Source organism: Scyliorhinus torazame, chromosome 1 (genome assembly GCF_047496885.1).
Source record: "Scyliorhinus torazame isolate Kashiwa2021f chromosome 1, sScyTor2.1, whole genome shotgun sequence".
Lineage (NCBI taxonomy): Eukaryota > Metazoa > Chordata > Chondrichthyes > Carcharhiniformes > Scyliorhinidae > Scyliorhinus > Scyliorhinus torazame.
In genome coordinates, this window is record NC_092707.1 from 26,470,575 (window position 1) to 26,493,877 (window position 23,303).

A 23,303-nucleotide genomic window follows, 5' to 3' on the forward strand; every position below is an offset into this window, starting at 1 on the left:
TCGCTATCCGCCATTCCACCAACCTTTGTGTCGTCTGCAAACTTACTAATCAGACCAGTTACATTTTCCTCCAAATCATTTACATATACTACAAACAGCAAAGGTCCCAGCACTGATCCCTGCGGAACACCACTAGTCACAGCTCTCCAATTAGAAAAGCATCCTTCCATTGCTACTCTTTGTCTTCTGTGACCTAGCCAGTTCTGCATCCACCTTGCCAGCTCACCCCTGATCCCATGTGACTTCACCTTTTGTACTAGTCTACCATGAGGGACCTTGTCAAAGGCCTTACTGAAGTCCATATAGACAACATCCACTGCCCTACCTGCATCAATCATCTTTCTGACCTCCTCGAAAAACTCTATCAAGTTAGTGAAACATGACCTCCCCTTCACAAAACCATGCTGCCTCTCACTAATACGTCCATTTGCTTCCAAATGGGAGTAGATCCTGTCTCGAAGAATTCTCTCCAGTAATTTCCCGTCCACTGACGTAAGGCTCACCGGCCTGTAGTTCCCGGGAAAGAATCACCTAAGGTTACATAGGACACACTAACAGGCCTGATGGCCCAACCTGTTCACAAGGAAACATTTATCACTCCGTGTAAAGTCTGATATTTTTGTTGACAAAGTCCACTTGTGTGGATAGAAATAGCACGTCATTGCAGGTGAATTGGTTGGTGCTAATGTACTGGAAGATTCTACTTTTTATAAACTTGGAAGGGAAAGGAGGAGTGAATCGAGGAGGTGCCGCACAAAATGCTGCTGCATAAGGTAAAGGTGCACGGCGTTAAGCGTGGATACAGGACTGGTTAACTAACAGAAGCAAAGAATGGGGATAAATGGGTGTTTTTCTGGTTGGCGATCAGTGGCTAATGGTGCACATCAGGGATCAGTGTTGGGTCCGCAATTGTTCACAATTTACATAGTTGATCTGAAGTTGGGGACCAAGTGTAATGTGTCAAAGTTCGCGAATGCACAAAGATGAATGGCAGAGTAAAGTGCGCAGAGGACACTAAAAGTCTGCACAGGGATATAGATAGTTTATGTGAGTGGGCAAGGGTCTGGCAGATGGAGTTCAGTGTTGGTAAATGTGAGGTCACCCATTTTGGCAAGAATAACTGCAAAATGGACTATTATTTAAATGGTTTAAAAAATTGCAGCATGTGCAGAGGGACCAGGGCGTGCTAGTGCATGAATCACAAAATCTTGGTTTGCAGGTGCAGCAGGTAATTAAGAAGGCAAATGGAATTTTGTCCTTCACTGCTAGAGGGATGGAGTTTAAATGCAGGGAGGTTATGTTGCAGCTGTATAGGGTGCTGGTGAGGCCACACCTGGATTACTGTGTACAGCTTTGGTCTCCTTACTTGAGAAAGGATGTACTGGCACTGGAGGGGTACAGAGCAGATTCACTTGGTTGATTCCGGAGTTGAGAGGATTTGCTTATCAGGAGAGACTGAGTAGACGGGTATACTTATTGGAATTTAGAAGAAGCGCAGGTGAGGTGGATTGGCCATGCTAAGTTGCCCTTCAGTGTCAAAAACATTAGGTGAGTCTATGGGGTTAGGGTGGAGGTGTGGGCTTAAGTCGGGTGCTCTTTCCACGGGCCGGTGCAGTCTCGATGGGGCGAATGGCCTCCTTCTGTAGGGATTCTATGATTCTTCTATGAATGAGGGGGGATCTTATAGAAACACATAAAATTCTGGGGGGAATGGCTAAGATAGAAGCAGGGAGGTTGTTTCGACTCGTGGGTGAAACTAGATCAAGGGGGCATGGCCTCAAAACAAGGGGGAGCAGATTTAGGACTGAGTTGAGGAGGAACTTCTTCACCCATAGGGTTGTAAATTTGTGGAAATTCCTGCCCAGTTAAGCAGTTGAGGCTACCGTGTTAAATGTTTTTAAGGCAAAGATAGATAGATTTTTGAACAATAAAGGAATTAAGGTTTATGGTGAGCAGTTTATGGTAAGGGGAGCTGAGTCCATAAAAAGATCAGCCATGATCTCATTGAATGGTGGAGCAGGCTCGAGGGGCCAGGTGGCCTATTCCTGCTCCTAGTTTTTATGTTCTTATGCGCCAAAAGAATATGTCACTGTTACTTCAAGATATTCTCATTTGTATATGGGATTGTTGTTTGTGGTGCTCGTGAGGTTCAAGACTCCTGGATGCTCCTGTCCAGGTATTGCACAGGGACAGGTTCAAAGAAATGGCGTTTGTCGCATTATATGAATGACCAAATTGTGTGTAATTGCCCAGCAAAACTGTGGTTGTAAAGTGTGTCATACTGAAACCTGAGCTTTCGATGGATTTTTTAATAATCTCTATTAGTGCCACAAGGTTACTACCATTAGTACCCGAACAGGCGCCGGAATGTGGCGAATTGGGGCTTTTCACAGTAACTTCATTGCAGTGTTAATGTAAGCCTACTTGTGACAATAGTACACCCTGCATACCCAATCCTATTGAGCTCCACCACGGACTTCCATGTTGAACTCCACCACAGGGCTCACAGGCTGAGCTCCACCACAGTGCTCACAGGCTGAACCACACCACAGTGCTCACAGGCTAAAGCCCACCACTGGTCCCGCAGGGCAACCAGTACAGGGCTCGTAGGCTGCGCTCCACCACAGGGTTCGCAGGCTGAACTGCACCACAGGGCTTGCAGGCTGCGCTCCACCACAGGGCTCGCAGTGAGCTCCACTACAGGGCTCGCAGGCTGAACTCGACCACAGGGCTCGCAGGCTGAGCTCCACCACAGAGTTCACTGGCTGAACCCCACCACAGGGCTCGCAGGCTGAACCCCACCAGAGGGCTCACAGGCTGAGCTCCACCACAGGGTTCACTGGCTGAACCCCACCACAGGGCTCGCAGGCTGAACCCCACCAGAGTGCTCACAGGCTGAGCTCCACCACAGGGCTCACAGGCTGAACCACACCACAGGGTTCGCAGGCTGAGCTCCACCACTGGGCTCACAGGCTGAACCACACCACAGGGCTTGCAGGCTGAGCTCCACCACAGGGCTCGCAGGCTGAGCTCCACCACAGGGCTCGCAGGCTGAGCTCCACCACAGTGCTCACAGGCTAAAGCCCACCACAGGTCCCCCAGGTTGAACTCCAGTACAGGGCTCGTAGGCTGAACCCCACCACAGCGCTCGCAGGCTGAACTCCACCACAGGACTTGCAGTGAGCTCCACCACAGGACTCGCAGGCTAAACTGCACCACAGGGCTCGCAGTGAGCTCCACCACATGACTTGCAGTGAGCTCCACCACAGGGCTCGCAGGCTGAGCTCCACCACAGGGCTCGCAGGCTGAGTTCCACCACAGTGCTCACAGGCTAAAGCCCGCCACAGGTCCCCCAGGTTGAACTCCACCACAGGGCTCGCAGGCTGAACTCCACCGCAGGACTCAGGCTGAACCCCACCACAGGGCTCGTAGGCTGAACCCCACCACAGGGCTCGCAGGCTGAGCTCCACCGCAGGACTCAGGCTGAACCCCACCACAGGGCTCGCAGGCTGAGCTCCACCGCAGGACTCAGGCTGAACCCCACCACAGGGCTCGCAGGCTGAGCTCCACCACAGGACTTGCAGTGAGCTCCACCACAGGGCTCGCAGGATGAACTCCACCACAGGGCTCGCAGGCTGAACTCCACCGCAGGGCTCGCAGTATGAGCTCCACTGGCTACATTAACATTGCAGTGAATAAATAACGTACAACATGGGCTGGATTCTCTGGTCCCTCAAGTTGTGTGTTTATTGGCAGTGCGCCCTTCGCTGGCGATGGGATTCTCTCTTCTGTCGCTTGTCAATGGGATTTCCCATTGAAGCCACCCAACGTCGCTAGAAAACCCACAGGTGGGGGTGCGGGAAAATCCTAACGGCCAGGGAACTCTGATTGGCAAGGAAAAGGACAACTCAACCTGGGTGAATTAATGCAGAGATTTCAGTCGTACATTCATGATACAATCCTGGAACTGTTACTGTACCTAGCCTGTAGAGTCGAAGTGCATCCATTAGCTGTGATCCCTGTAGCTGTGTCTTCAGTGTTGGGGTATCAAATGTAGCCGGCAATTGTTCTTTGCTGTGCTGCGCCTCTGCTCCATCTTCAACTTTTTGATTCATTCTCCCTTCAGTATTTCTCACCCCTGATCTTGCTGCAAAGCAGTGGACAAAGTGTGCTTCAGAACGTTTCATAAGGTTTGTGAGAACATCCTAGGATTTCAAAGAAAAGCGTTAAAAATCGATTGGAACTGAATTGAGAATAAATCATTTGGGATACTGTGCATCGCATTATTGGAGTGTCATTGCACTGGAGACTGGGGTACAACTCAAGAGAGCTTGCGATCGTATCATTAAAGGTCCTCACCAACATCGAAGTATTTAACTTAAGTCACGCACAACAGCAGATCTTCAATTTCTTACTTCCAATTAAAATTGCCCAGACACTTCCCTTCTAAAAATCAACATCTGGTGACACATCAGTTAAACAACTGTTCATCTACATGGTTGGAAAATTTTACATTCTGAAATCCAAACCCAACCCGCCTATCATGATATTCAGATAAACATCATGGTGCAAACATACATACACACTGATGGACAGATCAACGGACCAATCAATACACACACAACATCACAGCCAATCACAGGCAAGAGCAGACACACTATAAAACGGGGAACTCGATACTTCCCGCGGATTCCAGCAGGAGACAGCTCAGGGCACAGAGCTCACAGCAAGCCACTCAGACATTCACCATGTGCTGAGTGCTTCTCAAAGATAGTGTTAGGGCTGGGTCCACAGGTCAGAGGGTAATAAACGAACTACAGTAACCAGTTTACAGATGTTGTTATTGTTAATAATAAAACTGAGTTGTACCATCCGCAACCGTGTTGGTTCGTCTGTGTAGCAGAGCACCCAACACGACACCACCCACTTCCAGTTTTAGTGCAGGTAGGTCAGGCCAAGGGCAAGTGACCAAACTGTTCTCAAGATGCGGTTGATAAGAACTTCTTCCTTGGACTTTGCCCCTATTTAAACAGGAATTTTATTTTTAACCCATGGAGACAAGATTTTGGCTTTGAAATCTTGGCAGCTAAAAGGAGGCAAGGCAGATTGAGGAAATAAATGCACCTGGGTTACGGGGACAGGGTGGAGTCGTGGGCTTAGGTAGGGTGTTCTTTCCAAAAGCCGGTGTAGACTCGATGGGCCGAACGGCCTCCTTTTGCACTATAAATTCTATGATTCTATGAAATCCTATGATTCTATAGCACTGCTTGTGGGCCAAAAGGAGCAGGAATATTTCCAGCAGACCCAACATGCTTAACATGCCCACCCTACCAGCATTCTGAGATTGCCAACTTCATCTCCCCATGTATCTGACTCCCTCACCATGATGGCCAATGTCTCTCACTCCAACGCCGAAACCCCCGGTGACCTCCAACTCCCCAACCCTCTGCAATCTCAGAGTCCACATTCCCTCATGATTTCAGACTCTCCTATCCCGCATGATCTCAGATTCTTCCCCATGGCCCCACAATCATCAACACCCCCCCCCCCCACCACCTGTGATCTCTGCGTACCCCACTCCACCACGATCTCTGCCTTCCCATACCATTCGCATAATCCCATTCTCCCCACCTCTCGCAACCTCCAATTCTCCGACTGCCGCCACCCCACTATGGCCTCTAACCCACCGACACTTATAATCTCTGACTCTCCCATGCCGACTCTGACCACCTCAGGACCCCGGCAGTCTCTAATGTACCAGCCATCTGCTCCAAGGCTGTTTTGCTGCCCAACAGGTATCATAGAACATAGAACATACAGTGCAGAAGGAGGCCATTCGGCCCATCGAGTCTGCACCAACCCACTTAAGCTCTTGCTTCCACCCTATCCTCGTAACCCAATAACCTCTCCTAACCTTTTTGAACACTAAGGGCAATTTAGCATGGCCAATCCACCTAACCTTCCCGTCTTTGGACTGTGGGAGGAAACCGGAGCACCCGGGGGAAACCCACACAAACACAAACGTGCAGACGCCGCACAGACAGTGACCCAGCAGGGAATTGAACCTGGGACCCTGGCGCTGTGAAGCCACAGTGCTAACCACTGTGCTATAGTGCTGCCCACTCTGCCCGAACATCAGGCAAGAGATCTGTCGTGAAGATTTTAAAAACATGTCAGCCAAACGTCCTGGAAATCCAGACTCTCAGGCTTCCATCAGGAAATCCTTCCTTTACCACACTCATCTCAGTCTGTGATATGGACATGATGCTTCACCCCAAGAATATGTTTGCAAAAAGTCCTTCATATTTTAGATGAATGAAAAAAAATAATGCACTTGGAAACCTGCCAGCGGAACTGGAGTGGCCTAGTCAGCTCCTACAGTCTGTTCATTAATAATTCCATCAAAGGTTTGGGAAATGTGATTTAATTCAGTTGCCTTGTCCTCGGCCAACAACACGGAATTGGGTCAAACATTGCTATTAATCGTGAGCATTAAAATGCTTTTGCTGAAAAAACAACAGCGTGTTAATTTTTCATCTCCAATCAGTTCATTTAACGAAAGCTTAGCTGTGAGGGCCATGAAGAAGCTACCGCACTGGCCAGCTCTATTTATGCAGGTGAAACTGCTGATGATTTCCCCGCCCCCCTCATTGAGGGAGATCATTCCCCAAGAGCCATGGGATACCCATCGCTGGAGGTCCCTCTACAGAGGTGTCCTCCCTTTAAAACCTGGGGACCTGGAGTGGAGGGTGACGCGTGCCGCAGTACCGTCCAATCACCGTCTGCACCGGTTCACGGACGTCCAAGAGCCTTGCCACGTTTGTGGCCTTGTGGAGTCCGTGAGCCATGTCTACGTTGAGTGTCCGAGGTTGCACTCCCTTGTCAGTTTCTTGACAATGTTTTTGTTGAGGTTCTGTTTGCACTTCAGCCCCACGCTCCTGATCTATGGGCATCCGGTGCATAGAGGGGGCAGGGAACGCGGAGGACCTCCTCGTAAACCTGCTCGTGAAACTTGCCATTAACAGGTCCAGGCAGCGGGCGACCGAGGGGGTCATCCGACCAGACTGTCTGCCCCTCTTCCGTGGCTTCATTTGTGGCCAGATCTCCCTGGAGACGGAGCGTGCGGTGTCCACAGGCACACTCAAGGCCTTCCGTGCCCAGTGGGCAACGTCAGGGTTGAATTGCTTCATCGATCCCAACTTTCACATTTTGATTTAATGTTTTACGTTTCCAGTTCCTTTTTATTCTTTTTGGGCTGTGCTCCATTTGTATTTTAGGAGCGCCCCTTTTAATAGATCCCTCAGTTAATTTCTGTTTTTCTATTTAGTTGATTAACCACAAAATACATCATGGGATACCCAATAGTATTCAATAGTCCCCAGCCAATAGTATCATTAGCTCAATTACTTTAATGAAGCCGCAAACCTTTCCTGGCAGTCCAGTAATCTCAGTCCCGCTCCCTCTTCCACACCTGTGGAATTAGAACATAAGAACTAGGAGCAGGAGTAGGCCATCTGGCCCCTCGAGCCTGCTCTGCCATTCAATGAGATCATGGCTGATCTTTGTGGACTCAGCTCCACTCTCCGGCCCGTACACCATATCCCCGAATCCCTTTATTCTTTAGAAAGGTATCTATCTTTTTCTTAAAAACGTTTAAAGAAGGAGCCTCAACTGCTTCACTGGGCAAGGAATTCCAGAGATTCACAACCCTTTGGGTGAAGAAGTTCCTCCTAAACTCGGTCCTAAATCTACTTCCCCTTATTTTGAGGCTATGCCCCCGAGTTCTGCTTTCCCCGACCAGTGGAAACAACCTGCCCGCATCTATCCTATCTATTCCCTTCAGAATTTTATATGTTTCAATCAGATCCCCCGCATCCTTCTAAATTCCAATGAGTACAGTCCCAGTCTACTCAACCTCTTGTCATAATCTAATCCCCTCAACTCTGGGATCAACCTAGTGAATCTCCTCTGCACTCCCTCCAGTGCCAATATGTCCTTTCTCAGGTAAGGAGACCAAAACTGAACACAATACTCCAGATGTGGCCTCACCAACACCTTATACAATTGCAGCATAACCTCCCTAGTCTTGAACTCCATCCCTCTAGCAATGAAAGACAAAACTCGATTAGCCTTCTTAATCACCTGTTGCACCTGCACACCAACTTTTTGCGACTCGTGCACCAGCACACCCAGGTCCCTCTGCACAGCAGCATGTTTTAACATCTTACCGTTGAAATAATAATCCATTCTGCTGTTATTCCTCCCAAAATGGATAGCCTCACACTTGGCAACATTGAATTCCATCTGCCGGTCTGGCCCATTCACCTAACCTATCCAAATCCTTCTGCAGACTTCCGGTATCCTCTGCACTTTTTGCTTCACCACTCATCTTCGTGTCGTCTGCAAACTTTGCCACATTGCACTTGGTCCCCAACTCCAAATCATCTATGTAAATTGTGAACAACTGCGGGCTCAACACTGATCCTTGAGGGACCCCACTAGTTACAGGTTGCCAACCAGAGAAACACCCATTTAGCCCCACTCTCTGCTTTCTGTTAGTTAACCAATCCTCTACCCATGCTACCACTTTACCCTCAATGCCATGCATCTTTAGTTTATGCAGCAACCTTTTGTGTGGCACCTTGTCAAAAGCTTTCTGGAAATCCAGATATACCACATCCATTGGCTCCCCGTTATCTACTGCACTGGTAACGTCATCAAAAATTTCTACCAAATTAGTCAGGCACGACCTACCCTTTGTGAACCCATGCTGCGTCTGCCCAATGGGACAATTTCCCTCCAGATGCCCCGCTATTTCCTCCTTAATGATAGATTCCAGCATTTTCCCGACAACCGAAGTTAAGCTTACCGGCCTATAATTACCCGCTTTCTGCCAACCTCCTTTTTTAAACAGTGGTGTCACGTTTGCTACTTTCCAATCCTCTGGGACCACCCCAGAGTCTAGTGAATTTTGATAAATTATCTCTAGTGCATTTACAATTTCCCTAGCCATCTCTTTTAACACTTTGGGATGCATCCCATCAGGGCCAGGAGACTTGTCTACCTTTAGCCCCATTAGCTTGCCCAATACTGCCTCCTTAGTGATTACAATCATCTCAAGGTCCTCACCTATCTTATCTTTATTTCCATCAGTCACTGGCATGTTATTTGTGTCTTCCACTGTGAAGACTGACCCAAAAAACCTGTTCAGCTCCTCAGCCATTTCCCCGTCTCCTATTATTAAATCTCCCTTCTCATCTTCTAAAGGACCAATATTTACCTTAGCCACTCTTTTTTTGTCTTATATATTTGTAGAAGCTTTTACTATCTGCTTTTATGTTCTGAGCAAGTTTACTTTCATAGTCTACCTTACTCTTCTTTATAGTTTGTTTAGTAGATTTCTGTTGTCCCCTAAAGACTTCCCAGTCCTCTAGTCTCCCACTAATTTTTGCCACTTTGTATGTTTTTTCCTTCAATTTGATACTCTCCCTCACCTCCTTAGATATCCACGGTCGATTTTTCACTTTCTACCGTCTTTCTTTTTTGTCGGTATGAACCTTTCCTGAACACTGTGAAAGATCGCTCGGAAGGTTCTCCACTGTTCCTCAACTGCTTCACCATGAAGTCTTTGCTCCCAGTCTACCATAGCTAGTTCTTCTCTCATCCCATTGTAATCGCCTTTGTTTAAGCACAAAACACTAGTGTTTGATTTTACCTTGCATCCTCCAACTGTATTTTAAATTCCACCATATTGTGGTCGCTCCTTCCAAGAGGATCCCGAACTATGAGATCATTAATCAATCCTGCCTCATTACACAGGACCAGATCTAGGCCTGCTTGTTCCCTTGTAGGTTCCATTACATACTGTTCCAGGAAATTATCCCGGACACATTCTATAAACTCCTCCTCAAGGCTGCCTTTACCAACCTGGTTAAACCAATCGACATACAGATTAAAATCTCCCATGATAACCGCTGTACCATTTCTACATGCATCCGTTATTTCTTTGCTTATTGCCTGCCCTACCATCCTGTTACTATTTGGTGGCCTATAGACTACTCCTATCAGTGACCTTTTCGCCTTACTATTCCTGATTTCCACCCAAATTGATTCAACCTTGTCCTCCATAGCACCAATATCATCCATTACTATTGCCCGGATGCCATCCTTAAACAACAAAGCTACACCACCGCCCTTACCGACCATTCTATCCTTTCGTATAGTTTGATACCCTTGGATATTTAACTCCCAGCCGTGACCATCTTTTAACCATGTTTCAGTAATGGCCACTAAATCATAGTCATTCACGATGATTTGCGCCATCAACTCATTCACCTTATTCCGTATACTACGAGTATTCAGGTAAAGTACACTTATGCTGTTTTTTATGTCTTTGTTATGAATCCTAACACCTTGATCAGTAACTTTTCGCAAATTATTTTTCCTCTTACCCTTTCTCCTAATTTTCCTTGTCTTTGAACCCATATCTCTACATAATAACCTGTCACATAACCTGCTGCCTTGCTCTCCATTAACCATTATACTGTCCATAGCTTTACCCTTCCATTCCCCCCAACTTGCTAGTTTAAAGTCCTTGTGACCAACCTATTTATCCTATTCGCTAGAACACTCGTCCCAGAATGGTTCAGGTGAAGACCGTCCCAACGGTACAGGTCCCTCCTGCCCCAGTACTGATGCCAATGCCCTATGAAATGGAATCCCTCTTTCCCGCACCACTCCTTTAGCCACGTGTTAACTTCCCTAATTTTCTCAACCCTATGCCAATTGGCTCGTGGCTCGGGTAGTAATCCAGAGATTATGACCCTTGAGGACCTGTTCTTTAATTTAGTCCCTAGTGTTTGATAATCCCCAAACAGGTCCTCTTTCCTAGTCTTACCTATGTTGTTAGTCCCAACGTGGACCACAACAACTGGATCCTCCCCCGCCCTCTCCAAAATCCTTTCAAGCCGGTCAGAGATGTCCCTCACCCTGGCACCGGGCAGGCAACATACCATGTGGGACTCACGATCTGGCTTACAAAGGATGCCATCAATCCCCCTAATTATAGAATCCCCCACAACTACCACTTGTCTTTTTGCTCCCCCCTCTTGAATGGCTTCCTGTACCATGGTGCAGTGATCAGTCAACGGATCCTCCCTACAGCCCTCTTCCTCATCCACACAGGGAGCAAGTACCTCATACCTGTTGGACAAGGTCAAGGGCTGAGGCTCCTCAACTCCTAAACTCAGGATCCCCCTACCTGCCTCCCTTGCAGTCACACCACTCTGTCCCTGACCACTGACCGAATTAACAGTACTTATTCTACCGGGAATTCTGGAATTTCAATTAATCTCATCAGCTAACTCTGAACTTTGTATGCTTTTGAGTGTATCTTCCCTAATATCATTGCACCTGCACCATTCCCAGCTACGGGGAATCATTCTGAGACTTGTTTTAATCACTCCATCCACTCGACGCTTCCCCAGGACCTTTCCATTGCCTTTGGAGTGCGGTAAAAATATCACAGGAGACCTCATTCTGACTTCTGCAATCAACGCAATTTAATGATTAGGGATAAATCAAATATTTAATGGAAAAATAATAATTACAGCCGAATTATACTCAGCAGTCCCTCAAAAGGCATAAATGGTCGCAGTGTTTCTACTGAAGCTACTATTTTCTACTTAATCTTTGTATAAACAGTATATTTTTCTTGTAATTCACTTGCAGGAGCTAAGTTGGTCTAACTGAAGGTTCCATGAAGGTTCTTGACTGACTCAATTAAACGCAGATTGTTGAACAATGCTTTAAGTACCCTCAGAAATTGTGGCCAGGGTTTTCTGGATAAGATTAGCTCCTGGATATATTTATAAGTGAACCAATCACGTCGGAACTGAACAAATTCCTGGTCCATGTTGGTTCTGAATATGACTGAGCCCCTCCCTTCAGCCTTTCGCTGCCCGGTGCAATATTTGTATTGGGTTAGCCTGGGACATGGAACCTGATGTCATGTGAGAGTACCCTTTAAGAAATGAGTGTTTAAGAAATGTACCTTTAGGAAATTGAGCTGCTCATGTTACTGGAGTGATGTCAGAGTGTGGGTGGTGCAGAGCTCCAGTTTTGCTTTTTTAGTTTCAGTTTGAGAAAGCTTGGGTGTGTCTGTGAGCTGCACTGCTGTTGATCTCTGCCATGAAGGACTATCTCTTAATCATTTGGTGAATTCAGAAGAATTATAAATGTTTTCAGTCTTGAATGTAAACCCCAATGCGTTCCTGTTTGAAGGTTTGTTAAGTCTTTTGAATGATAAAAAGGAAAGAATAGTGTTGTATTCTTTGGGGGGTGTATTTGATTTACTGGTTGCTAAGATGTTCACTGTTTGTTTTAGAAAGGTTAACTTGAGTTCATAGAATAAACATTGTTTTGTTTTAAAAACCACTGGTCCATTTTCTGCTGTACCACACCTGTAGAGTGGGCCGTGTGCTCCCCATACCACAATCTAGTAAAAACTGTGGGTCAGGTGAACTCCATGATACACCTTGGGATTCTCTAAACCCTGGCCCATAATGCTGGCATCAGGTGGCTCTTCGGCATATTGGCCTGGATGTAACCTCTTCTTGCCATTCCCACCCTGACATGGTGCTGAGCCATTTTCCTCGGATTATTTATGGAACATCAGCTCCCCACATGATGCGCTCCAGCAAGAGGGAAGCCCACCGTTATGGGAAACTAAATTTGGCAGTGTTGCAATGTGACATCTGCTGCAGTAACAAAGGAAGAGGAGGAATTTTTTAAAAAACGTTGTCTCTCTCTCTCTCCTGCCTCCTCTAATTCCTGGAATGATTCCAATAAAAGCACCCATACTGCCCAGTTCAGACCTCATGGTATTGTTAGTGTTTCAAATGGGCCGAGAAAGGCCTGACTCAGCGGAATACTCTAGCCATCTAGGCCCAGGTCAGTGTAGTAAGTCATTGCCTCCGCTTTTTGGAGGTTCTAATGTCTCATTATGGCGGTCTGATGGTGCAGTTTAGCGCCCTTGCCTCTGAACCAGTCTGGGTTTGAGTTCCGCCCCAGGATTTGATAGCCAAGGAAGGTACAATCCTAGCATGGCCAAACAGCTCGAGTATATCTACCAGCAAATCCTTGTTTTAAATAATAATCTTTATTATTGTCACAAGTAGGCTTACCTTAACACTGCAATGAACACTACACTGAGGGAGAATTCAGAATGTCCAATTCACCTAACAGCACGTCTTTCGGGACTTGTGGGAAGAAACCGGAGCACCCGGAGGAAACCCACGTGGACACGGGGAGAACGTGCAGACTCCACACAGACAGTGACCCAAGCCGGGAATGAAACCTGGGACCATGGAGCTGTGAAGCAACAGTGCTAACCACGGTGCTACCACCCAGTAATGGTCGGCAGGAAGAGCAGGAAAGATTCATCCATGTGATGAAAAGGATATTCCAGCCTCTACCATAACTATCCATAGCTCGAGACTACAACATGCATGTTTGAACACGCATGTTGCCGCAGCTCGCACCTCCTGAATGAACTGTAACATACCATCGTTATGATCATATTGTTAAGTGAATGTTATGTCATTGTACAGAGACAGTTACTGAGATGGCGTACTAAAGAACATCTAGTTCAAAACTAGTTAATTTTATTATAGTATAATAGACTGTGGGGAGGAAACAATGTTATAAAACTGGAACTAATACAAACACGACTGACCACGATGGTTTCTCCTCAAGACTCCCCCCAGGCTAGTGTCACGTGCTACTACTTGCCTGGCACCTACTGGTCGGATGCTATACATATTTACGCATACACTTGTTAATGCATTTCACTACAGTGAACTCTACCTAAAATGGCCATTCAGATTCCAATCCCAAAGGGAATAAAAGGTAAAGTATGAGATTAAAAGAAGGCTAAGAGATGTATTAAGACCAAACGGCAGGGTGGGGGAAGCATGGCGGGGAGGTAATTTTGAGTTTGAGTACAGAACAATCAATCAACTGCCTGTTCACATTTCTCCTTGTTTTTATTTCCAGCACAGTCATAAACTTAACATTAGCCCCAGGAGTCTGTCAGGCACTCAGTTCTAGGGATGAATTTGATGGGCTTCCATCAGTTCAATTATGTTAAATAGAACTAAATGGAAACTAAAGCCTATTATAAGTTTCATTACTCAGCCTGTTCATACTTACTACTTGCAGCTTGATAAGCGCACACACTGAATTTCTCTTCACAGCTGCAAAGCTGGTGCTGAAAGTCTTCCGTACGCAACTGATCCTGTGCAAGGCCTGCTGGGAAGTGCCTTCCAAACCAGACACTGATCGGCATATCATCGGGATTTTAGATCGTGAAGAGAAAAGTTTCTTGAGGAACTCACTGGAATGAGGAAATGACCGATAGATTAGTTGCATTTCACTGGTGGCGCGGTCAAACAGTACGAAAATTATGATCATAAAATCCCTACAATGCGAAGGAGGCCATTTGGCCCATTGAGACTGTACAGACCCTCTGAAAGAGCACCCCCACAAGGCCCATGCCCCGAATCTAACCCCCACCACCCAGTAACCCCACCTACATTTTGGAGACCAAGGGACACGTTTTAGGATGGCCAATCCACCTAACCTGCACATCTTTGGTCTGTGGGAGGAAACCGGAGCACCCGGAGGAAACCCACGCAGACACGTGAAGTTTGAAGTTTTAGTGTGAGTCATCCTAAAGTCTGTATAAAAGACAAGACAGAAAGCGCACTTAGTAAGCGTTGCGCTGGTCAAGGAGACACAGCCTGAGTGAGTGAGACACAAACAGAGTGAGAATTTGAAACTTGGTAATTTGGTGCCGTGAGGTAACCAGGAAAGGTAAGTGGTTAATCTAATTGTGCTGTTTTTCAGTTAAAAGTGCAGTGTAGATTAGTGTCGGATTGGCTGAAGCTGCCCCCACCCTAATTGCTGAGAGGCAGTTATCTGGCAGTCACCTGAGGCCTGTTAAGGGGGCACAAAGGTACACATTGTATTCTTCTCTTTGAAGTTTTAGTGTGAGTCATCCTAAAGTCTGTATAAAAGACAGACAGAAAGCGCACTTAGTAAGCGTTGCGCTGGTCAAGGAGACACAGCCTGAGTGAGTGAGACAAAGACAGAGTGAGAATTTGAAACTTAGTAATTTGGTGCAGTGAGGTAACCAGGAAAGGTAAGTGGTTAATCTAATTGTGCTGTTTTTCAGTTAAAAGTGCAGTGTAGATTAGTGTCTGATTGGCTGAAGCTGCCCCACCCTAATTGCTGAGAGGCAGTTATCTGGCAGTCACCTGAGGCCTGTTAAGGGGGCACAAAGGTACACATTGTAGTCTTCTCTTTGAAATTTTAGTGTGAGTCATACTAAAGTCTGTATAAAAGACAGACAAAAAGCGCACTTAGTAAGCGTTGCGCTGGTCAAGGAGACACAGCCTGAGTGAGTAAGACGCTGACAGAGTGAGAATTTGAAACTTGGTAATTTGGTACAGTGAGGTAATTCGGTGAAGAGTGGGAGAAGGTGCTTTTTCCCGACTGTTTTGTTCTCTCTCTTTCTTCGGGCCTAATTTCGGGAGCCGTTTGGAGGAGGAGGAGCAGTCTCTGTGAGTATAAAAACCTAACGGTAACTTCCTGTTTTCCAGTATTTTTTTCTCCAAAAGTGATGTCAGAGGGAAGCTGTGATCTGATTGGTTGATAGCAAATCTGCCCCAAATTTTAAAAAAAACACAGCTAAACTCGTAAACTTAAATTAAACTAATTAATTAATTAGAGATGGCTGGTCAGGTGATGTGCTTGAGCTGCTTGATGTGGGAGCTGGCAGATCCCATTGCGAGCTGCAGCAACCACATCTGCAGTAAGTGTTGGCAGCTCGAAGAGCTCCGGCTCAGAGTTGATGAGCTGGAGGCTGAGCTTCAAGGCACATCTGGGAGGGGGAGACTTACCTGGACACTGTGTTTCAGGAGGCAGTCACACCTGTCAGAGTAAGTAGTTTAAATCCTGTCAGTGGCCAGGGACAGCAGGGTGTGGCTGCAAGTCAGGCAGGTAAAGGGAACCAGCAGTCAGGAACTCAGGAGTCTGAGCCCTTGACCCTGTCCAACAGGTATGAGGCACTTGCTCCCTTTGTGAGCAGGATAAAGAGTCCCGCATGGTATGTTGCCTGCCCGGTGCTAGGGTGCTGGACATCTCTGACCGGCTTGAAAGAATACTGGAGAGGGAGGGGGAGGATCCAGTTGTTGTGGTCCATGTCGGTACCAACAACATAGGCAAGTCTAGAAAAGAGGACCTGTTTAGAGATTATAAAGAGCTAGGATTCAAATTAAAAAACAGGTCCTCACGGGTCATAATCTCCGGATTGCTGCCCGAGCCACGTGCAAATTGGCATAGGGAGGCAAGAATAAGGAAAGTTAACACGTGGCTGAAAGAGTGGTGTGGGAAAGAGGGGTTCCTTTTCATGGGACACTGGCATCAGTGTTGGGACAGGGGCGACCTATACCGTTGGGATAGTCTCCACCTGAACCGAGCTGGGACCAGTGTTCTGGCGAAAAGAGTAAATAGTGTGGTCAATAGGACTTTAAACTAGAGATTGGGGGGGGGGGGGAAGGGAAAGTCAGGGAACCAAGAGGTGAAGTAATCAGTGGGAAGTGTAGCTGCTTAGGAATACAAAAAAGCACGAAAAGACAGAACTCAGGAGAGGTTACGATAGTCCCCATCCCACAAAATATGACACAGTGTATGGAAAGGCTCAGTAAACCAAGGTCCACCACACTAAGAAAACAAAAAGGGACGGTCAATAGAGAATTAAAGGTGCTATATTTAAATGCACGCAGTGTACGGAACAAGGTAGATGAGCTTGTGGCCCAGATTGTGACTGGCAGGTATGATGTGGTCGGCATCACAGAGACGTGGTTGCAGGGGGTTCAGGACTGGCATTTAAACATCCAGGGATTCACAACCTATCGAAAAGACAGAGAGGTGGGCAGAGGGGGCGGGGTTGCCTTGTTAATTAGGAATGAAATTAAATCAATAGCACTAAACGACATAGGGTCAGATGATGTGGAGTCTGTGTGGGTAGAGTTGAGGAACCACAAAGGTAAAAAAACCATAATGGGAGTTATGTACAGGCCTCCTAACAGTGGTCAGGACCAGGGGCACAAAATGCACCACAAAATAGAAAGTGCATGTCAGAAAGGCAAGGTCACAGTGATCATGGGGGACTTCAATATGCAGGTGGACTTGGTAAATAATGCTGCCAGTGGACCCAAGGAAAGGGAATTCATTGAATGTTTACAGGAGGGCTTTTTGGAACAGCTTGTGATTTTCCCGTACCAGCCTCCCCGAACAGGCGCTGGAATGTGGCAACTAGGGGCTTTTCACAGTAACTTCACTGAAGCCTACTTGTGACAATAAGCGATTTTTATTCATTTTTTTCATGGAGCCCACGAGGGAACAGGCCATTCTGGACTTAGTGTTATGTAATGAGCCAGACTTGATTAAAGATCTTAAAGTAAGGAAACACTGAGGAGGCAGTGATCATAATATGGTAGAATTCAATTTCCAATTTGAAAGAAAGAAGGTAGAATCAGATGTAAAGGTGTTACAGTTAAATAAAGGTAACTATAGGGGCATGAGGGAGGAACTGACGAAAATCGACTGGGAGCAGAGCCTAGTGGGAAAGACAGTAGAACAGCAATGGCAGGAGTTTCTGGGAGTAATTGAGGACACAGTACAGAGGTTCATCCAAAGAAAAGAAAGGTTATCAGAGGGGGGATTAGGCAGCCATGGCTGACAAAGGAAGTTAGGGAATGCATCAAAGCAAAAGAGAAAGCCTATAATGTGGCAAAGTGTAGTGGGAAGTCAGAAGATTGGGAAGGCTACAAAAACAAACAGAGGATAACAAAGAGAGAAATAAGGAAAGAGAGGATCAAATATGAAGGTAGGCTAGCCAGTAACATTAGGAATGATAGTAAATGTTTCTTTAAATACATTAAAAACAAACGGGAGGCAAAAGAAGACATTGGGCCGCTCCAAAATGACGCTGGTAATCTAGTGATGGGAGACAAGGAAATAGCTGAGGAACTAAATAAGTACTTTGCGTCAGTCTTCACAGTAGAAGACATGAGTAATATCCCAACAATTCAGGAGAGTCAGGGGGCAGAGTTGAATATGGTAGCCATCACAAAGGAGAAAGTGCTAGAGAAACTAAGAGGTCTAAAAATTGATAAATCTCCGGGCCCAGATGGGCTACATCCTAGAGTTCTAAAGGAGATAGCTGAAGAAATAGTGGAGACATTAGTTATGATCTTTCAAAAGTCACTGGAGTCAGGGAAAGTCTCAGAGGATTGGAAAATCGCTGCTGTAACCCCCCTGTTCAAGAAGGGAACAAGGAAAAAGATGGAAAATTATAGGCCAATTAGCCTAACCTCGGTTGTTGGCAAGATTCTAGAATCCATTGTTAAGGATGAGATTTCTAAATTCTTGGAAGGCAGGGTCGGATTAGGACAAGTCAGCAAGGATTTAGTAAGGGGAGGTGGTGCCTGACAAACCTGTTAGAGTTCTTTGAAGAGATAACAAATAGGTTAGACCAAGGAGAGCCAATGGATGTTATCTGTCTTGACTTCCAAAAGGCCTTTGATAAGGTGCCTCACGGGAGACTGCTGAGTAAAATAAGGGCCCATGGTATTCGAGGCAAGGTACTAACATGGATTGACGATTGGCTGTCAGGCAGAAGGCAGAGAGTCGGGATAAAAGGTTCTTTTTCGGAATGGCAACCGGTGACGAGTGGTGTCCCGCAGGGTTCAGTGTTGGAGCCACAGCTGTTCTCTTTATATATTAACGATCTAGATGACGGGACTGGGGGCATTCTGGCTAAGTTTGCCGATGATACAAAGATACGTGGAGGGGCAGGTAGTATGGAGGAGGTGGAGAGGCTGCAGAAAGATTTAGACAGTTTAGGAGAGTGGTCCAAGAAATGGCTGATGAAATTCAACGTGGGCAAGTGCGAGGTCTTGCACTTTGGAAAAAAGAATAGAGGCATGGACTATTTTCTAAACGGTGACAAAATTCATAATGCTGAAGTGCAGAGGGACTTGGGAGTCCTAGTCCAGGATTCTCTAAAGGTAAACTTGCAGGTTGAGTCCGTAATTAAGAAAGCAAATGCAATGTTGTCATTTATCTCAAGAGGCTTGGAATATAAAAGCAGGGATGTACTTCTGAAGCTTTATAAAGCATTAGTTAGGCCCCATTTAGAATACTGTGAGCAATTGTGGGCCCCACACCTCAGGAAGGACATACTGGCACTGGAGCGGGTCCAGCGGAGATTCACACGGATGATCCCAGGAATGTAGGCCTAACATACGATGAACGTCTGAGGATCCTGGGATTATATTCATTGGAGTTTAGGAGTTTGAGGGGAGATCTAATAGTGACTTGCAAGATAATGAATGGCTTAGATAGGGTGGACATAGGGAAGTTGTTTACATTAGTAGGGGAGACTAGGACCCGGGGGCGCAGCCTTAGAATAAAAGGGAGTCACTTTAGAACAGAGATGAGGAGAAATTTCTTCAGCCAGAGAGTGGTAGGTCTGTGGAATTCATTGCCACAGAGGGTGGTGGAGGCCGGGACGTTGAGTGTCTTTAAGACAGAAGGTGATAAATTCTTGATTTCTCGAGGAATTAAGGGCTATGGAGAGAGAGCAGGTAAATGGAGTTGAAATCAGCCATGATTGAATGGTGGAGTGGACTCGATGGGCCGAATGGCCTTACGTCCGCTCCTATGTCTTATGGTCTTATGGAAGACTGGTAAATGATAAAAAATACACTACGACCACATCATTGTGGAGGGGGTACCTGTCAAGACCCTCACTGTTCAGCAGATCTGTGGTGGCCTTCTTTGTCCGATGCACCTCTGGCAAACCCCCCCCCCCTCCCCCCTTCTCCTGCCCCACACCCAACCAGCCAGCCACTGGAAGAGCACCACCATTCCAGCTACGTGCTCCATTAATATAAGGGTAAGGTTAATCCAGACAATGCATGAAGAATGCCCTCAGCTGGCTACGCACAACTGGCAGGCAGTTGCCACCAACCTCCAGAAGCCCCCTTCCTGGGGTAGTGAGAAATTGTTATCATGCCCGCCTCCAAACCCACTTTCTGGCTTGGGATGAAAATCAAGCCCAAGGACTTCTGGCCTCATTTGTGCACCTGCTTGGTGTCATTATCTCAGCTCCTTTCCTACTCTTTCCGCCCTTTATTGTGTCCCGTGTTCAGGGCCTCAGCTCTTTGTTACATTCTTCAATAAAACAACAGCTTGTATCACTGGTTTATTTTCCATTAAATCAACAGGATCTCCATTTAGACATCAAGCTTAAGTGAGGCTTTCCTTTATAGTTTGTACAGTACTGAGAAAAATAATTCGAAAAAAGCTTGCCCTCATCCATGCTAATCTTAAGAGATTTATTCTAATACAGAAATACGATTCTAAATGTGGTTTAAAAAGCCAAAGTGAAGCATATATCAATCGCAAACACCATTGCAAAGACCCACAAGGGAGCTGAGTAACAATAAATTATTGTATATTGATTAACTGCTCATGGGTATAATATGTATTAATAATGCAGATAGCCTAAAGGAACATTCATTGTGTAAAAAGGACAGGTGAAATAGCGCTCGACATACAATGGGCCACATAGGACATGGGCTCGTGCTCACAGATAGCTGTAGAAACCTGAAGGAACAACTACTTTGTGCCGGTGTCAATTATAAATGATTTTAATGGGTTTGGGTTAAGAATATTTAAATTGCCATCCCTTGTGTGAAAGACTTGGAGAATGTGGGCAATTTCTGTAACTTTGATTAAGCAGTTGTCCCTCTCAAGTGGAAAGGTGTCGCCCTTGTGGGAGAGTCTAGGACCCGAAGGCATAATCTCAGAGTAAAGGTGTCGCCCATTTAAATCGGAGATGAGGAGGAATTTCTTATCTCAGAGGGAATTCCTCACCGTAGAGGGTTGTAGAGGCTGGGTCATTCAGTATGTCCAAGGCAGAGACAGATTTTTAGTCAATAAGAGAATCAAGGGTTATGGGGATAAGGTGAGAAAGTGGAATTGAGAATTATCACGTCAGGTCAGGCTTGATCACATTGAATGGTGGAGCAGACTCGATGGGCCAAATGGGCTATTTCTGCTCCAACGTCTTATGGTCTTATGGTCACAGGGTTGTTGATGTAGAAAGCAATGGTGTGTAACTTCCGAGCTCTGGGGGGGGGGGACCCCAAAGATGTGTTAGGGAATACCCCACGGACGTCCCCAGGTAAGGACTGCATTGCAATTGCCAGGGAAGTTTAAACTTCCATTGGGCAGTGCACTGGGAACCGTCTGAAGATACGATATAAATCACACACTGGAGGGTTCCGACCATCTTACCAAAATGGTTCCCCAGGAAACATTAGAATTAAAACCACTTCTAACTCCTGGGTAACTACAGTACTAACCCCTCCACTCTAACCCCACCCACCGACCATCCAACCCTCTCCTACTAAACACCCGAACCCCCCCCCAAACCCATCCACCAACCACTCAACCCCACCCAACCATCCAACAGCCCCCCCAATACCCAACCCCCAATAATCTCTTGACCCTCCCAAACCCCTCCAACCACCCGACGCCCCAACTCTGACACCCGCCCCCCTGACCACTCGCACCCAGTGACCACCGTACCGTTTCCCTCGCTGACCACCTGACCCCCCTGACAACCCCCCCCCCCCTCCCCGACTACCTGACTCCCATCCCTCACCAACCGCCAATCGCAACCCATGTACCTCACAAACCTACCTTGGCCCTGACTTCTCAAAGTGGCTGTACTTTAAAATTAACTGCTTTATGGCAGCTCGTGCTTTCCTTACTTCGAACTCACCAGCCCTCGATACAGGGCCCACAGCACTAGACAGCTCTCGCCCGACCTGTGTCGGAAGATCAGGAGAGGAGAGGGTGGCTTGATTTTCGGGTAAGAAACCAGGAACGGAGCGGCAATTGGATTTGGATTACCACTAAACGGAAGCTCATGCAAATAGTGCACATCCAAACAGAGTGCGAGTTAGGTTCGTAAACATGGGACAGGGTAGAGGGACTTTTAATCTATGAAATCTTGTCTATGTCACTGGCATAGAAGTGCTCATGGATGCCATAGGAGGTATGAATGAATTAATGCCTGTGTCAGTCTTACCGAATGGTGAGACATGCAAGTCTCTGTCTCTCTATGACAAGAACCATCAATTCAATAAGTACATTCAGGTTGGCGAAGTCAACGTTGAACTCCAGGGAGCCTACCTCAGAACTATCATCACATGTCAACTTACATGCACCCCAGTCAGTGTCACCTTGGCTGATCATTTCCCCTTCTTAACCCAGTGACGTCGAGGCCAATTGTCGCAGCCATGCTGTCAATCAAAGATCAGTTGACGCAGTACAAGCTAGGACCCCGGCGGGCTTGCATGACTCAGGGGGTGCGTGTTTTCGCTTCTAGATCTTACAGGTCCATCAGGCTACAACACTTACATTCTTGATTCCTGCAGCAGCTGACTGGCGTTCTCTCGCGACATATTCTGTTTGGCTTTATTGATCCAGCCCGTCAGGTCATACCTCACAGGGTTCGTGCCAAGCTGGTGGGCAATCACAAATTGCTGTTCCTGCTCGCACCTCCTCACTGGCTGTTTCTCTGCAAACCCAAAATCATTGATCGATCTTAGATAGGATCTTTCGTCAAGTTGTGTTGAACATTCTGCCTCAGACCCAGACGCCGTAACTGTTAGGAAAATTTGTAATGACTCTAAAATATTTGGGGATTTTGTAACCATCTTTAAAAATGCTCAAAAATAACTTTTAAGGGTTTGTATCACTTTAAAGGGATCAAATATCATTTTTGGGTATTATTTTCATTACGATTATCATTGACCCGTAAGCAAGGGTCACTGAGGAGCTCGCTGTTGTTTGTCCTGCCCAGAAACTCTACAGATTCAATGTCAATGTCCTGGGGGTTACCCAGAAACTGAAGTGGACCAGCCGTATAAATACTGTGGCTACAAAAGTAGGCCAGAGGCTGGGAATTCTGCAATGAGTAACTCACTTCCAAAGCCTGTTCATCCACGAGGCAAAAGTCAGGAGTGTGAGGGAATTACCTGGATGAGTGCAGCTCCAACGCTCAAGAAGCTCGACGCCATCCAGGACAAAACAGCCCATTTGATTGGCACACCGTCCACCGCTTTCAACATTCACGTCTTCCATTACTGGTGCACAGT

The 23,303-nt window shown here is 46.5% G+C and overlaps 1 protein-coding gene across 4 annotated transcripts in view; it reads right to left on the reverse strand.

Annotated features, from left to right (window-relative positions):
* LOC140391704 (unconventional myosin-XVIIIb-like) overlaps nucleotides 1–23,303 on the reverse strand; it is a 546,871-nt gene that overhangs the window by 285,079 nt on the left and 238,489 nt on the right. For all 4 annotated transcript variants that reach the window (XM_072476590.1, XM_072476756.1, XM_072476499.1 and 1 more), the window contains 3 exons: nucleotides 22,564–22,723; nucleotides 14,212–14,395; nucleotides 3,980–4,205 (listed from right to left, as the gene is read on the reverse strand). In XM_072476590.1, the coding sequence (XP_072332691.1) occupies nucleotides 3,980–4,205; nucleotides 14,212–14,395; nucleotides 22,564–22,723 (570 nt within the window). The remainder of the gene's footprint in view (nucleotides 1–3,979; nucleotides 4,206–14,211; nucleotides 14,396–22,563; nucleotides 22,724–23,303) is intronic.